A 17,610-nucleotide genomic window follows, 5' to 3' on the forward strand; every position below is an offset into this window, starting at 1 on the left:
GTCTGTCTCCATCTCTGGAGACAAACTGTCGACTTTTATAAATCTACTGATTCCCGTAGTTATCTTGACTATATCTCTTCCCAACCTGTCTTCTGTAAAAATGCTTTTTTCCTTTTCTCAGTTCTTTTATCTCCACTGCATATGTTCCCAGAGGTGTCCTCCTTCTTCAAAGAATGGGTCTTTCCTTCCTCCACCATTGATGTTGCCCTCACTTGCATCTCCTCCATTTCCCGGACATCCGCACTTATGCGATCTTTCTGCCGCCTTAACAGGAATAGAGTTCCTCTTGTCCTCACCTATCACCCTCATCCAACGCATCATTCTCTGCAACTTCTGACATCTTCCACAGGATCCTACCATCAATCATGTCTTTACCCCCCGCCCCCCCCCCAACCTGCACTTTCTGCCAAGATCACTCCCTCTGTGATTCCTTTTTCCATACATCCTTCCCCATTAGTCTCCTACCTGGCACATATCCCTGAAAGCAACAGAAATGCTTCACCTGCCCATTCACCTCCATTTAGGGCCCCAAATAGTCTATCCAGACTTCACCTATGAACCTGCTGAGGTAGTCTGTTTTATCCAGTGCTCCCAATGTTGCCTCTTCCACATTGGTGAGAGCGGACATAAATTGGGTGACCGCTTTGTCAAGCACCTCTGCTCCATCCACCAAAAGCGGAATTTCCCAGTGGCCAACCATTTTAATTCCTATCCCAATTCCCTTTCCAACATGTTCATCCATGGTCTCCTGTTTTGCCACAATGAGCCACTCTCAGGATGGAGGAAAAACACTTCATTTTCCATCTAGGTAGTCTCCAATCTTATGGGATGATCATTGATTTCTCCTTCCTGTAATATTTTTTCCTTCCCCCCCCCCACCCCTTTCCCTTCCTTCTTCTTCTATTTTCCACTCTGGCCTCTCACCTCTTCTCCTCACCTGTCTAACAGCTCTCTCTTGTGCCTCTCCTTCCCTTTTTCCCATGGTCCACTCTCCTCTCCTATCAGATCCCTTCTTCTCCAGTTCTTTACTTTTCCCATCCACCTGGTTTCACATATCACCTTCTAGCTATCCTCCTTCCCCTCCCCCTGCCTTCTTATTCTGGCATCTTCCCGCTTCCTTTCCCCTCCTGAAGAAGTGTCTTGTCCCAAAATGTCGACTGTTCATTCATTTCCATGGATGCTGCCTGATCTGCTGAGAGTGTGTTGCTCTGGATTTTCAACATCTGCAGAATCTCTTGTGTGTACAAGTTTATTTATTCAAGTTTGTGCTTGTTTTCTATTCTTGTTGTTGAACCATACCCTACCTTGCAGCTCAAAGCTCCAGGCAAATACTCCTGTCTTCATATCCTGGAATTAGATGCCATTGTTTTATGATCACCAGCATAATTGCTCCCCTGTTCATAATGTTAACAGAACTCCCACAGATCTTCACCAACTTGCCCCCAGCCATCGACCTTTCTCTCTCATTGGTGGCTTTAGAGCTGACACCAGAGTAAAGCCAAAGGAAACTTGTCAGATATCCTTGGTTCTGGTTTGGTAAAGTTAGATTTATATTTGGCAGTTGGTTTGAGCAGGGGACTCGATTAGGCTCAGGTCTAGAGTCACTTAGAGAGGGTCACTTTACTTGTGTTTTAACTTCCACCTCTTCAACTCTGCCGCTTGTTTGGCTTGTGATTCTGGTCGTTCTTTTAGTTAACTTTTACTTGCCACTGGCTTAGATCTTCTGCAGACCAACTCAGCACCTCACTGGTCATTTACGAGCTCACTCATCCTGCTTTTTGCCGGAATGGTCCTGAAGTGGAATCTGGAGAGGAGGAATTGGTGAGAGGCACTTGCAGGGAGCCAAGAAGCTGATAGTTCTGGATCCTTCACGTTGTGTAAGAACAAGAGAGTTCCAAATGCAGACAGCTGCTCAGAGCTGTGAGGGCACATCTAATTCAACTCAGATATCTATCGACAGACTCTGCAATGAGTGAAATAATTGTATCTCCACCAGGTCACCAATTGGAGAGGCTGTATTAACACTTGTCTGCAACCACAAATGATCTAATTATTAAGTGCACAAAGGTTGTGTACATGTATATATGATAAAATTCCCAGACTGGCAGTTGTTAGGCGGGAAATCTGTTGGAAATTGCAGCCTATTTTTAAAGACAAATTTATATATACTCGATAATGCAGTTCAGGGTCATGCATTTGTGGGTTTTAAAACTAGATTGCAACATTTTGAATTACAATTAAACAGAATCATGATAAATAACAAAATATTTGAGCTATTTTGCACATTGAAGGACTAATATTTTGTTTGTAAAGACTATAAGACATAGAAGTAGAATTAGGCTATTTGGTCCATTAAATCTGCTCTGCCATTAATAAAGAACATATAAACCTCCACTTTAAATATGCCCATAAAATAAAGGGTCTAAGTATGTTACTATGCATCTGTACAATGAGCTGAGTTCAGTATTATTAAGCAAAGCCATTTAAACAGTATTATTGTTTGTTCATCGTGTGGTCAAGAAAGCCATTCATCCTCGAATGAGTCACTTACAGGTGATCATCTTCCTGATTTGGATTTTAGCTATTACTTAGCTTTTTAAAAAATCAGTAAGGGGCTTGGGTTAAGTGAAAAAGCTAACTTTAGGTGTGTGGATAAACTATTGACAGGCACACAAGTAAAAGAGGCTGTAGTGCTTATGCTGGCTCCTATATTCCTCCTATTTCATAACCTGTAGGCTGCTCCCAACTTAAATTTGAGATTCAACCTGGATACCAGATTCATTGTCCCGACTGATCCCAGGATGATGATTAAAAGGAGCATGAGAATGCACCTCCTCCTTTGCAAAGATAGGAAGATCATTGGAGCAGTAGTAAGCCATTGCATTCCTCCAGCCTGGTTCACTGTTCAATAAGGTCATGTTTCATCACCTGTTTTATCCAGCTCCTGTTATCATGTTCCTTTAAACATTGAACTAGGGATCTTTCAAAATTATGCAAATAGTACTGAGATTGATTGTACGATTTAAGGAAGGTGTAGTTTACAGGATATAAAGCTGGCATGAGCACGATAACCTGCTGCATTTGCTTGCTGATCATTGAAATTATGTGCTGATCTCACATCACTGACTTTCCCTAACATTCCTTAGCATTGTTGGTTAACAAGTACTGTCAGTCCCAGATTTTAAATTAACAAATGAATTTGCATTGATTGTAATTTGTGAGATTTTCAGATTAGACACTTTCACCATTTTGGACTGGGCACCCACCGTTAAGCTGCTTTGATTGTAAAGTTTTTGAGCTAATCTATGTGTTTACATCGTTACCGTCAACAAGCACGACCAGGGAGCAAATTCAAAATGTGTGCATTCTATCATTGGGTTGCTAACGCTGTTTCTGCAATGATTTGACGTCTTGTCATTAGCCGCTTCTGTTGTTCCACCAAAAGGCAGAAGCATGTTGGAAATGTTGCAGTGTATCTGGGAGTGGTATGGGTCAGGGTCTTTAGTCTTGCTTTATTTTCTTTACTGACGCTGGGTGCCTTCCACACCAGGGCTTGCTATCGGAGATCCTCCGAAAAGAGGAGGACCCTAGAACAGCATCCCAGTCACTCCTTGTAAATCTAAGAGCCATGCAGAATTTCCTGAACCTTCCCGAGGCAGAGCGTGACCGAATCTACCAGGAGGAGAGGGAACGAAGCATGAACCCAAACATCTCCATGGTCTCGCCTTCAGCAGGCAGCCCAGGCTCTTCTCGAACCTCTCAGGTACTTAAGACCAAAGTCCTCCATCAAGCTTCTTCTTTTATTGACGCAGCAACTAAAAGCAGACTTGCACACCTTTTCAATTGAACATGGCAGAATACATCAATGTAAATAGGCATCAAGGAAATTAAACCATCAAATCAGCTGGCATTTCGTTCAGTGAGTCTTGAAATTTAATTCTTTTTCATTTGCTGTGATTTCCTATGTGAAATTGTCAGCATCCATGGCTAGCATAACAATGATAATGATAGTATACAGATCATACCATGTTGATTTATATAAAGATTAATAAAGGATGAGCTCAACTTTTGGGAAACATTAAAATGAGTAATAATTTATAAATTAGGGGTCTCTACTCATTTTTCCCCCTTCGGAGTATTGGGTCATCCTCTCTCAGGCATGCATTTGTATTTACCTGTGTACATAATACTCGATCAGATTTTCCCTTCGCTTCCAATGAGTATATTATTATTACTTCCCATGATTTGTGCAGGCTGCCTTGTTGATTTGGTAAACAGCACAGAAAGCACTTTACTGGGTTTGCATGTCCTACAGGAATGCTCTGCTTCTGAACAGCAATTAGTTCTAATCACAATTAACCTGATTAGAATAATGGACAGGAAGTGTCCTCCACAGCTAATGTAGTTTGGCATCAGCTGACTGAAATCCACTGATGATTTGTGCACAGATGGCTGCTGAAAGCAGTTTTTGAGTTTAATTTTTTTTTTTGGCTGGTTCCCTCCTGGTAGGCCAAGACCTCCGCGTCAACACCAGATCTTCTAGTTAAAGTGGAGAATGCGAACCTGAACATCTCGTCAGCCATTTACGAGGAGATCCAGCAGGAGATGAAACGGGCCAAGGTGTCCCAGGCCTTGTTTGCAAAAGTGGCAGCAAATAAAAGTCAGGTGAGTGTCATATTTTTGCCTAGCATTAACTGTAGTAATACAGTAATGCCACTCCCTCTGTGGATATTTTCACAATACTGCATTTTAGCTTTAAAATATTTCAGTTATGATTTTGTGAACCACCGCTGGCATGACACAAGATCTCATTCCAAAGTGGCACTCACCCCACCTTTCTGCCAATACCATTGTAAACCTCCCATCCTGAGTAGCTAGTGGTATTTCTTGGGGATACTCCACTCTTTAAGAAAGGAAAGGGACAGGAAAATGGAAATGATAGGCCAGTTACCCTGACTTCAGTGGTTGGGAAAATGGTGGAGTCCATTATTAAGGATGTGGCTTTAGGGTACTTTGAGGCGCATGGTCAAATAGTCCAAAGTCAGCATTGTTTCCTTAAGGGGAAATCTTGCCTCACAAATCTGTTGGAATTCTTTGAGGAAATACTAGCCAGAGGAGAGTCAGTGGATGTTGTTTACTTGGATTTTCAAAAGGCCTTTGACAAGGTGCTGCAAATGAAGCTGCTAAATAAGATTAGACTGCATTATATTATGGGAAAGATACCAGCACGGATAGAGAAAATTGACTATCTGGTATGAAGCAAATAGTGGGAATACAGGGAGAATTTTTTGATTGGCCACCCATGACTTGTTGTGTTCTGTAGGGGTCAGTGTGGAGTACCTTCTTTTCATCTTAGATGTCAATGATTTGGATGAATAAAATTGATGGTTTTGTGGCCAAGTTTGCAGATGATACAAAGATAAGTAGAGGGGCAGATAGTGTTGAGGAAGCAGGGAGTCTGCAGAAGGACTAAGACATATTTGGAGAATGGGCAAAGAAGTGGTAGATGGAATATAATGTGGGGTTATGCACTTTGGTAGAAGGAATAAAGGCATAAACTATTTTCTAAACAGGGAGAGCATTAAAAAATTAGTGGTGCAAAGGGATTTGGGAATTCTGGTGCAGGACTCCCTAAACTTGCAGGTTGAGCCAATGGTAAAAAAGGCAAATACAATGTTACCATTCATTTTGACAGGACTAGAATATAAGAGCAAGGATGTCATGCTGAGGCTTTATAAGGCACTTGGAGTATTGTGAGCAGTTTGGGGCCCCTTATCTAGGAAAAGATGTACTGATGTTGAAGAGGGTCCAGCGGGGGTTCACGGGAATAATTCTGGAATTGAAAGGGTTAATGAATGAGGAGCATTTGATGGCTCTGGACCTGTACTTGCTGGAGTTTAGAAAAATGAGGGGGGGGGGGATCTCATTTAAACCTATCGAATATTGAAAGACCAAGATAGAGTGGATGGGGGGAGAGGATGTTTCCTATAGATATTGTGTCAACCTTATTTAGAACAGAAATGAGGAAGAATTTCTTTAGCCAGAAGGTAGTGAATCTGTGTAACACACACAAAATGCTGGAGGAACTTGACAGGTCAGGCAGCATCTATGGAAAAGAGTACAGTCGACGTTTTGGGCTGAGATCCTTCATCAGAACTAAAGGAAAAAAAATGAGGAGTCAGAGTAAGAAGGTGGGAGAGGGGAGGGAGAAACCCCAAGTGACAGGATGAAACTGGGAGGGGGGAGAGGGGTGAAGTAAAGATCTGAGAAGTTGTTTGGTGAAAGAGATACAGGGCTGGAGAAGTAGGAATCTGATAGGAGAGGACAGAAGGGGATGGAAGAAAGGAAAGAGGGAGGAGCGCCAGAAGGAGGTGATCGGCAGGTAAGGAGACAAGGTGAGAGAGGGACGTGGGAATGGGGAATGGTGAAGGAGAGGAGAGAGCCATTACCGGAAGTTCTGGAAATCGATGGTCATATCATCAGGTTGGAGCCTACCCAGATGGAATATAAGGTGTTGCTCCTCCAACCGGAGTGTGGCCTCATTGCAACAATAGTGGAACATGGATTAACATGTCAGAATGGGAAGTGGAATTAAAATAGGTGGCCATTGGGAGATCCCACTCTTTCTGGCGCATGGATCATAGGTGCTCACCAAAGCGGTCTCCCAATCTATGCTGGGTCTCATTGATATACAAGAGGCCAGGGAAAGCAGATTGTCCCAGTGGCCACCCATTTTAATTCCACTGCCCATTCTCATTCTGACATGTCAGTCCATGACCTCCTCTATTGTCGTGATGAGGCCACATTCACAGTGGAGGAGCAACACCTCATAATCCATTTGGGTAGTCTCCAACCCAATGGCATGACATTGATTTCTCGATCTTCTGGAAATGGACCCCCCCCCCCGCTTCACCATTACCCTTCCCATTTCCCTCTCTCACCTTACCTGCCCATCACCTCCCTCTGGGACTCCTCCCCCTTTTCTTTTTCCATGGCCTTCTGTCCTCTCCTATCAGATTGCCCTTTCTCCAGCCCTGTATCTCTTTCACCAATCAACCTCCCAGCTCTTTACTTCACCCCTCCCCACCCTCCCTGTTTCACCTATCACCTTGTGTTTCTCCCTCCGCTCCCCTCCCCCCCCCAGCCACCTTCTTACTCTGACTCCTCACCCTCTTTGTTTCTCTCGTCCTGATGAAGGACCTCGGCCCAAATTGTCGACTGTACTCTTTCCCATTGAAGCTGCCTGGCCTGCTGAGTTCCTCCTGCAACGTGTGTGTGTTTTTTTGGATTTCCAGCATTTGCAGATTTTCTCTTGATAGTGAATCTGTGGAATTTATTGCCGCAGATGGCTGTGGGGGCCAAGTCATTGAGTATATTAAAGCAGAGGTTGATATGTTCTTGATTAATCAGAGTGGCAATGGTTACAGGGGGAAGGCAGGAGAATGGAGTTGAGAGTCATAATAACTCAGCCATGATGGAATGGGGAAGCCTACTGGATAGGCCAAATGCCCAACTCTGCTTCTATGTCTTATGGGCCAGGGTGGGAACTGAACTCTGGTTATTTGTGCTTCAGATCTAGAGAAGTTGCAACAAGCACATGGATAACAGTAATGGGTTCAGCTAAAGTGCGAAATTCAGCTGAGAGAAGAAAGTTTCTGTTAAAACAAACAAGCTGCTGGAGGAACTCAATGAGTCAGACAGCACCTGTGGTGGGAAAGGGAATTTTTGACATTTCAGGTCAAGAACCAGTAGTGAGAGTTAAGGGGGAAGATAGCTGGTGTAAAGAGGAGAGGGAGAAGGGGAGGGCTGAAGCTGGAGTCAATCAGTTATAGGTGGACCAAGGAAAGGTGAAGGACAATTGTCATAAAGAGACAGGTGGCAGAGGGGAATGGTTGGAATAAGTAGATCAGGATGTGGATCAGAGTGTAAATGGGTCAGAGTGCTCATCGATCAGAGTGGGTTCAAATGAGTCAGAGTGCAAGTAGATTGGGATATAAATCAGACAGAATAATTGGATCCTCTTGTGAATTGGATGTTGTGAATTCAATGTGTTGGACAAAATGTGGTGTGAATCACATGGCTCGTGAATTGTAAGTGTGATTTGGGTGGGATGTGAGTTGGAAGGGATGTGACTGGAATGTACAGTAAATTGTATTTGTGATGAATTGGGCTTAGATCGAATTAGACAAAAGTGTGTAAATTGCGTTGGTGAAACTGGGGGTTGTGTGTGTGTATCAGCAGGGTGGGGTTGAGATTATGTGAATTTTGCAATGTATGAATTACACAGCATATGAATTGTATATGATGTGTATTGGATGGGCTATAAATTGGGCAGGTGTGTGGATCAGATGTTTGTCAAATGGACTTGATGTGAATTGGATGGGAAATCAAAATTATGTTATGTAACTTGGACAGGGTATAAATCAGTGAGTTGTAATTCTGGTTGTGCAAGTCAAATAGCTGTGAATTGGGCAGTGTGCCAATAATGCACTGTGTATATTAGATAGGGGACAAATGAAATAAATTAGGGAGTGGTTATTGGCATAGTAAATATTGGATTGAGAGTTAATCTGCATGGTTGTAAACTGGTTGGGCTATACTGTAAATCAAACACTATGCATATTAGATTACAAATTGGGCTATTTGTTTTGTTTTAATTTATTCTTTTTTTCGGGGGGGGGGTGTATCTGGGCATTGCTGGCAAGGGCAGCATTTGTTGTCCATCCCTAACTGCTCTTAAGAAGGCAGAGATGAGCTGAAACTGTCCTTTTGAGAGATCCAGTATTGATGGACTGGTGATAGATTTCCTTGCCTGGGTGGTATTTAGCTAGGAGGGGAGATCCCACAGGTAATGGTATCCCCATACACCTGCTGCCCTGGTCTTTTTTTTGGTGGTGGTAATGAGAGATGCTGTCACATTGCCCAGGAGGGTAAGTGCAGTGTATTTTATAGATGGTGCATGGTGCAATGACTGTGCACCAGTGGTAGGGGAAGTAAGTATCTGCATGGTGGATAATGTGCTGATGAAATAACTGTTTTGTCTTAGATAGTGTTGAACTTTTTGAAATTTGTTGAATCTACAAAGAATTAGAGAAGTGCCTTTCACATGGCCCCTGACTAATGCCTTGTGGATGAAGGAAGGAAATTGGGGCCTTAAGAGGTGGGTCACTTGTCTCATGGTGCCCAAGCCATAAATTGTGCAGATTGTCGATACACTGGGCTTTCAGGGTCTAGAATGAAGCAGGGTCAGAGGACATGTATTCGTAAATCATTGGAAATAGCGAGGCATGTTATGAAAATGGTTTATCAGACGCACATAACAACAGGTGCCATCAACAGAGGCAGTGGTGTATAAAAGCAGAGAAGTGATGTGGACTCTTTAGAATAAGTTGTTCTGATATTGTATTCAACTTTATTCCCATATTAGAGAAAGGATGTGAAGGCATTAGAAGGGATCCAGAAACAATTCATAAAATAGTTCCTGGGATGAGGAACCATGGTTAAAAGGGAAAGATCAGAGAGTCTGGTACTGCAGAGGAGAGAAGGCTAAAAAGAGATTTCATAGAAACATATAAGATGCGGAGGGACATGGACAGAGAGAGTACTGGGAGGCTGTTTCCAAAGGTATAAAAGAACTGGGATGAGGAAAATGATTTTCATGCATCGTGTGGCTGAAATCTGCAATGTACTGCTTGCAGATCAGGTAGAAATGGCTTCCATTATGGCCTTCCAGAGGGATTGGATAAATACATTGTGGGGGACAATCTGCAGTGCTACAGGAAAAGGATTGCCAAGTGGAACTAGAGTTGCTCTGGTAGAGAGCTAGCATGAAATAATAGCGCTGAAGTCCCCTTGTCTTCTGTAACCGTTTGACGATTCTGCTCTTCTTTGATAACTCAGATGGACTGCATATTGTGCAAGCTGTATATCAGATGGACAGTAAATTTACAGCTTGTAAATTGAATGGAATCTAAATTGTAGAGGATGAGAATTGAATGATGTATAAATCTAAAACTCCTGCCTTGTGCCTTGCAGACTTTGGGATGTCTCACTTGCTCAACCTCTAACTTGCTCTTGTAACTTGTATTTAAATGACTGGTGCATTTGAATTTCTGTTCAATATAGTGATGGTGGTGGGACACGATGGTGGTAATGCCATTGAGTGGCAAGAATACATGGTGAATCTCTTTCTCACTGGAAATCATCATTGTCTATCACTCAAGTGGAGCAAATGTTACTATCAGCCCTCACCTGGATGTTGTGTAGATTTTTCTGTATGCAGACATGAGTTGGAGGTGCAAATGGAATAGGATATTGTACAATTGTCAGTGAACATCCCCACTTCTGACCTTATGAAGGAAGACAAATGATTGATGAAGCAGCTGATGATGTTTGGGCCTAGGGCAACTCTTATAGGGATGGACTGGGGCTGGGTTGATTGACCTCCAGTAACCACAACTGTCTCCCTGTGTCCAAAGTATGGATTCAACCTTTGGATATTTTCCCCTTTGATGCCACTCTTGGTCCAATGCTGCTTTATTGTCAAAGCCGTCCCTCTTACCCCACTCCTAGAATTCAGCTCTTTGGTTTATGTTTGGGCCAGGGCTGTAGTGACTGGAGCTGAGCAATCCCAGAAGTAACAGTGATCACGTAAGATTTAATCAAAATGTCTGTCAATTGTGCATAGTGTGAATTGAGTAGAGCGCCAATTATATGAGATAAGTCTAAATCATACACAATGAAAATCAAAAGGACTTTATTTCATTCATGGTGTGAATCATGCCAACTATGAATTGCATAGGGTGCTATCTGCAGTGTGTAAATCAGATGGGAGTGCAAATCATAGAGTATACTGAACAAATGGGCTATAAAACCATACAGGGTTTAAATCAGGAAGACTGTGAATTGCATTGGGGTGTAAACTGAGTGAGTGCAAATCATCTAATGTGTAAAACAAATTTCATGCAGGGTGTAAATTGGATGGTCTATCAATGATACAGTCTGCAAGCCAAGTAAATTGTAAATGACACAGACTGCAAGTTGAATGGAGTGTTATTGTGCAAGAAGAAAAAATGATGGAATGTAAATCATACAGGGTGCAAATCAAATAGCTGTATATCTTGCAGAATGCAAATTAAATAGACTGCACATCATGAACTGTAAATCAAATGGATTGTAATTTGTGCAGACTATAAATCAGATAGAGTAAATGGTGTAGAGTGTGAATTGAATTGAGTATTCTCTGTGTAAATCAAGTGGACTGGAACTCAGAGTGTGTAAAAGAGTTACTAAATCATACAGTGTGTAAATGGGATTGTGATTTGCACAGAGTTTAAATGAGAATGAATTTAAATTGGAATGTAAACCTTACAGAACTGTAAATTAACCTGGGTGTTTAGTAATTTGAACAGTCTGTAAATTGTACACTGTGTAAAGCAAATGGATTGAAAACAATTCAGGGTGTAAATGGAATGGAGCACAAATTGAGCAGGCTCTGAACCAAATGATCTGTACATCATACAGGGTGTCAATTCAAAAAAGTGCCAACTGTGCAGTGTGCAAATTAGAGAGACATAAATCATATAGTGTGTATAGCAAGCAAATGGTAAATCATGAAGGGTACAAGTCAAAGGGATTAAATGCAGTGTTTATATTGAATTTGTCATAACATATACGGAATCTAAATGAAATGTTCTGCAATAGACATAGTCATAGTCATACTTTATTGATCCGGGGGAAATTAGTTTTCATTACAGTTGCACCATAAATAGTTAAATAGTAATATGTAACTTATGCCAGGAAATAAGTCCAGGACCAGCCTATTGGCTCAGGGTGTCTGACCCTCCAAGGAAGAAGTTGTAAAGTTTGATGGCCACAGACAGGAATGTCTTCCTATGACGCTCTGTGTTGCATCCCGGTGGAATGAGTCTCTGGCTGAATGTACTCCTGTGCCCAACCAGTACATTATGTAGTGGATGGGAGACATTGACCAAGATGGCATGCAACTTGGACAGCATCCTCTTTTCAGACACCACCGTCAGAGAGTCCAGTTCCATCCCCACAACATCACTGGCCTTACGAATGAGTTTGTTGATTCTGTTGGTGTCTGCTACCCTCAGCCTGCTGCCCCAGCACACAACAGCAAACATGATCGCACTGGCCACCACAGACTCGAAGAACATCCTCAGCATTGTCCGGCAGATGTTAAAGGACCTCAGTCTCCTCAGGAAATAGAGACGGCTCTGACCCTTCTTGTAGACAGCCTCAGTGTTCTTTGACCAGTCCAGTTTATTGTCAATTCGTATCCCCAGGTATTTGTAATCCTCCACCATGTCCACACTGACCCCCTGGATGGAAACAGGGGTCGCCAGTACCTTAGCTCTCCTCAGGTCTACCACCAGCACCTTAGTCTTTTTCACATTAAGCTGCAGATAATTCTGCTCACACCATGTAACAAAGTTTCCTACCGTAGCCCTGTACTCAGCCTCATCTCCCTTGCTGATGCATCCAACTATGGCAGAGTCATCAGAAAACTTCTGAAGATGACAAGACTCTGTGCAGTAGTTGAAGTCCGAGGTGTAAATGGTGAAGAGAAAGGGAGACAAGACAGTCCCCTGTGGAGCCCCAGTGCTGCTGATCACTCTGTCGGACACACAGTGTTGCAAGCACACGTACTGTGGTCTGCCAGTCAGGTAATCAAGAATCCATGACACCAGGAAAGCATCCACCTGCAGGGTAGAAAATAGGATGGCATGTAAGGTGTGCAGAAAGATGAGTAGATCATATATGAATCAAATGGGTAATAAGTTATAGAAAGTGCAAATTTGATGGATTACGAAGTATAAAAGTGCTTGCATTGAATAGCATGTAAATTATATCATGTGCAAATGAACTGTAATTCATGCAAGTTATAAATCAGCTGGATGGTAATTCATGCATTGTGTAAACTGGTTGGAATATTTTTATAGGCTGTAATTCAGATATATCATTGATCCGTGTATGACATCAATCAGCCAGAGTGTAAATCAAAAAGAATGTATACTGTGCTTGTATAAACATATGAACAGAAAGTTGTCTACATCTTAAATCAGATGAAGTCTCAGGCACAGAGGGTGTAAGCTGGGTGAATTGTCATTTCATATAGGATATGCGTTGTCAGCAGTACATGTAGTAAATCAGATGGTCTGTAAGTTACACAGGGTGCATAACTGGATGGAGTACAAATGGTAGTAGATTTAATTTGGATGGAGAGTAAATATTGCTAAATGTAAATCAAAGTTAAGAACGAAAGCAGATTAGTCCTACAGCCCATGAGTACAAAGAATAAGAAATGATCTCTCTGAAACATACTAAGTTCTTAAGAAGCTTAACAAGGTAGATGCAGGAATAATATTTCTCATGTTGGCAACCAGGAGTCAGTAATGGGTTGGACTGAGATGAGAAGTTTGTTAATGTAAAGTTTGGGGAATTCTTTAAAGTCAATCTTCAACTTTACTGTGCAGGAAAGTGACTCTAAGATTGATGATCAGCCACGATCTTACTTAAAAGCAGATAAGGCACAGAGCAAAAGGTCCACTGTGTTCAAATAGATGGTAAATAGTACAGAGTGTGAATTAGGTGGCATCTAAATCATAGTATGCATGTTAAATGGACCATCAACTGTAAGGGTGACATTTAAAGAACTGCCTTACATGTAGCATATCAATGGATGGAGTGTCATTATGCAAGTAATATCAGCTGAAATATAAATATCGAGGTTTTGATTAAAGGAGTACAAAGGTGTAAATCACCATTCTGACAAAGGGTATTTGATCTGAAATTTTAATTCCCTTTGGATGCTGCATGACCTGCAGGGTGTTCCCTGTTTTTTTAAAAATGTTTTTGTTTCAGATTTCCTGCACCTGCAGGATATTTTTTGATTTCCATGATGTAAAGCAGACCTGGCTGTAAATCTTGTGGTGTGGAATAAAACTGTGCAAAGTGTAAACTGGATGGAGGGAATCAGAGTTAAATCAGATGTTCTACGGCTCAAATTCTGCATATATCGAGCAGAACCTTAACATTGTAGTGTACTATAGATCTAGCCTCATAAATTGGACTGTGTGTCAATCAAATCACCCAATCTAAGGTGGATTTAGTATAAATCTTTAAAGTTATAAATCAAATGGACTATAACTTATGCATCTTGTAAATTAGATTGATCTTGAATTGTATAGAGAATAATAGGATTCAGTACAAAGAGTAAATGGAGTACATTATCAGAAAGAATATGCATGCACAGTACCTATGTTACCTTATGGAGCATCTTAAATATTGTAACTAATACAGACCAGAAATTCAATGGAATGCAAATCATCTAATGTGCAATGAACCAAATGGACTGCCAATCATGTTATAATCACATAGAATGCAAACTGTACAGGGTACTGTCCTGAAACTTCTTGTTTTGTGGCAGCAGCACAGTGAAATACATACAAAAGTTACCATAAGAAACATAAAAATAAACAAGTAGGGCAAAAACATTAAATTGTATATGAAAACTGGATCATCTGCAGATGATTAAATGTGCATATTGGAAAGAATGAAATATCATTCATTCTTTGGTATATCGGGTGGGTTGCAAATTGTGCAGAAATTAAACCAATTGTTCAGACAAATAGATGTGGTGAAAATCAGATTGGTGTTAATAAAATGGACAAGTCGTCATTCAGGTTGTAATTGGATGGGTGTATTGCAATTATGAATTATGCAGGCTGTGAATCAAATTGGCAGTAAATGATAAGAGTGTCAATTGAAAAGAAGCTTTCAATTCTGGCAACGAAAAAGATTACAGGAATTCCAGGTACGATCTCTGGAAAGCCATCTCATGAGTGAAGTGACAATTCTAGACTAAACTTGAATGAATGAAGGATGCTTAGCAGTTCAGGCAGGGCTTGACTGCTACTACCACTTATAAAGGGGAAATCAAGCAATATTAGTGACAACAGGGCTTTGCTTCCAGATGAGCTCGATGCTTTGTGCTCGCTGACCATTAAAGCATGGAACAACCATCACAAGCTTCCAGTGTCCCTGTGATTTCAGTCTCTGAGACCGATGTGAGAGCATCCTTCAGGAAGGTGAATACACGGGAAGCATCCAGCCTAGATGGGGTACCTGGCCAACCCTAGGACATCTGGACAGCAAAGATACACACATCAGGGTGCTCCTTATTGACAACAGGCCAACATTTAATACAATCATCCTCTCGAAGCTAATCAATAAGTTTTGAGACCTTGGCCTCAATACCTCCTTGTGCAATTGGATCCTCAATTTCCCCATGTGCAGACCCCAGTCTCCTCTAAGTCCCCCACAGCATAGATGCACCAGAAGGTTGTGTGCTTAGCCTGTTGCTCAACCCACTTTACAGTTATGACTGAATGGCTAAGCACACAACCTCCAATGCCATATTCAAGTTTGCCACTGACACCACTGTCACTGGCTGAATCAAACATGGTGACAAGTCAGCATTTCGGAGGGAGATGGAAAATCTATCTGAATGCTACCACAACAACCAACTTTTATTCAATGTCAACAAGACCAAGGAGCTTCAGGAGGAGGAAACCAGGGGTCTATGAGCCAGTCCCCATCAGAGCAGCAGATGTGGAGCAGACCAGTCCTGGGCCTCTGAAATGATAACACAAAGGAATTTGTACACCACTGCCACATCCTTCATTGATTCAAGTTCAGTCTGGAATTGTAACTTCACCCATGAGATGGCTCTCAGGAGATCATTTATGGACCCCTTGTAACTGTAAGTAGAATTATGAGGAAAGCATGGCAGTGCCTCTACTTCCTTAGGAGTTTGCAAAGATTTGACATGACATCTAAAACTTTGACAAACTTCTATAGGTGTGTAGTGGAGAATATATTGACTGGCTGTATCACAGCCTGCTACAGAAACACCAAAGCCCATGGAAATTCCTACAAAAAGTAATGTATATGGCCCAGTCCATCACAGGTAAAGCCCTCCCCACCAATGAGAATATCTGCATGGAGCGCTGTTGCAGTAAAGCAGCATCCATCATCAAGGGCCCCCACCATCCAGGCCATGCTCTCTTCTTGTTGCTGCCATCAGGAAGAAGGTACAGGAGCCTCACGACCCGCACTACCAGGTTCAGGAACGGTTATTTACCACAGGGAGTAAATTCACTCACCCCACTGAACTGTTCCCTTAACCTATGGACTCACTTTCAAGGACTCTTCATCTTATATTCTTGATATTTATTGCTTATTTATTTATTATTAATATTTTCTTTCCTTCTCTGTGTACAGTTTTTTTTGCATGCTGGTTGTTCTCCCTGTTGAGTGCGGTCTTTCATTATTTCTGTTATGGTTATTGGATTTATTGAGTATGCCCGCAAGAAAACGAGTCTCAGGGGTCTATATGGTGACATATATGAAATTTGATACTAATGTATTTTAAACTTTGAGAATACATCATAGAGCGTGTAAATTGGTTGGTGTGAAAACTAAATAAATGGGCTATGAGTTCTGCAAGCTGTAAATCAGACGATGCATGTTACACTAAAGGTGTCAATTGGGTAGTGTAAATTGTCACAGGTGTAAATTGGTTTGAATGTAAAGTATGAGCAGTGAAAATCAAAAGGTGTTGTGTAAAATGGATGAACTCTATTTTCTACAGGATGGAATCTCAGTGGGGTGTAATTGCACAGCATATGAATTAGATCAGCTAAAAATTGTATAAGCAATAACTTGGATGCAATGTATATTTTAACAGAGCATAGCTACAAATTGTACAGGATGGAAACTGCATTTCCTGTAATTCTGTAAATTGAATGGACTCGAACTCATAGAGGTTGAATCAGCTCCAAATCTAGAGCTGTACAGAATGTAAATGACATAGACCAGAACTTGTGTAAGATAATGCGCAATATCGGATGGACTAAAATGCCTATAGAGTGTAAACCACATAGACAATATATCACGCAGGGAGCAGATTAAGCAACATGCCATTCAAGTAGTAAGTTGAATGGAATGTAGGTTGTACAGGGGTCCAGACAAATGTGTTTTGAATTGAACAGAGTGTAAACAGAATGAACTTTAAATCATAAATTAGTCAGGGTATAAATCAGCAATATGCAAATCATATGGAGTTTAAATTCTATAACATTTGAAGTAGGAGAACTGTCAAATAGTGCATGATGTAAAGCAAAAAAGAACATGAATCATGCGGTGTGTAAATCATTTTGTGAGGAATGTGCAACGTTTAAATCAAAAGGTCTCTATATCATACAGGCTGACAGTAAGATTATTTCTAATCTTGAAGCCTGTAAACTAGATTGACTGTACATCATGCAGGATACAATTAGGATGGAGCATAAATTGTATAGTGTTGAAATCAGACTGTAATTAATACAATGAACTGCATGCTGCACGGGTATAAATCAAATGGACTATAAAAACTGCAGGGTGTAAATCACATGACCTCAAATCAGACAGATATAACTTTGTTTGGACAAGACTCCAAGTACATTAAAAAAACATCAGAAGATGAAGTAGGGGTAGGGTTCCCATAACTGTTCTACCATTCAATAAGATCATGGTGATCTT

General features: G+C 41.4%; 1 protein-coding gene across 13 annotated transcripts in view; it reads left to right on the forward strand.

The window, feature by feature from the left end:
* satb2 (SATB homeobox 2) overlaps positions 1-17,610 on the forward strand; it is a 218,051-nt gene that overhangs the window by 79,279 nt on the left and 121,162 nt on the right. For 12 of the 13 annotated variants that reach the window (XM_063051920.1, XM_063051914.1, XM_063051912.1 and 9 more), the window contains 2 exons: positions 3,551-3,763; positions 4,510-4,665. In XM_063051920.1, the coding sequence (XP_062907990.1) occupies positions 3,551-3,763; positions 4,510-4,665 (369 nt within the window). The remainder of the gene's footprint in view (positions 1-3,550; positions 3,764-4,509; positions 4,666-17,610) is intronic. The other variant, XM_063051915.1, reaches the window with a different exon arrangement.

Source organism: Mobula hypostoma, chromosome 6 (genome assembly GCF_963921235.1).
Source record: "Mobula hypostoma chromosome 6, sMobHyp1.1, whole genome shotgun sequence".
Lineage (NCBI taxonomy): Eukaryota > Metazoa > Chordata > Chondrichthyes > Myliobatiformes > Myliobatidae > Mobula > Mobula hypostoma.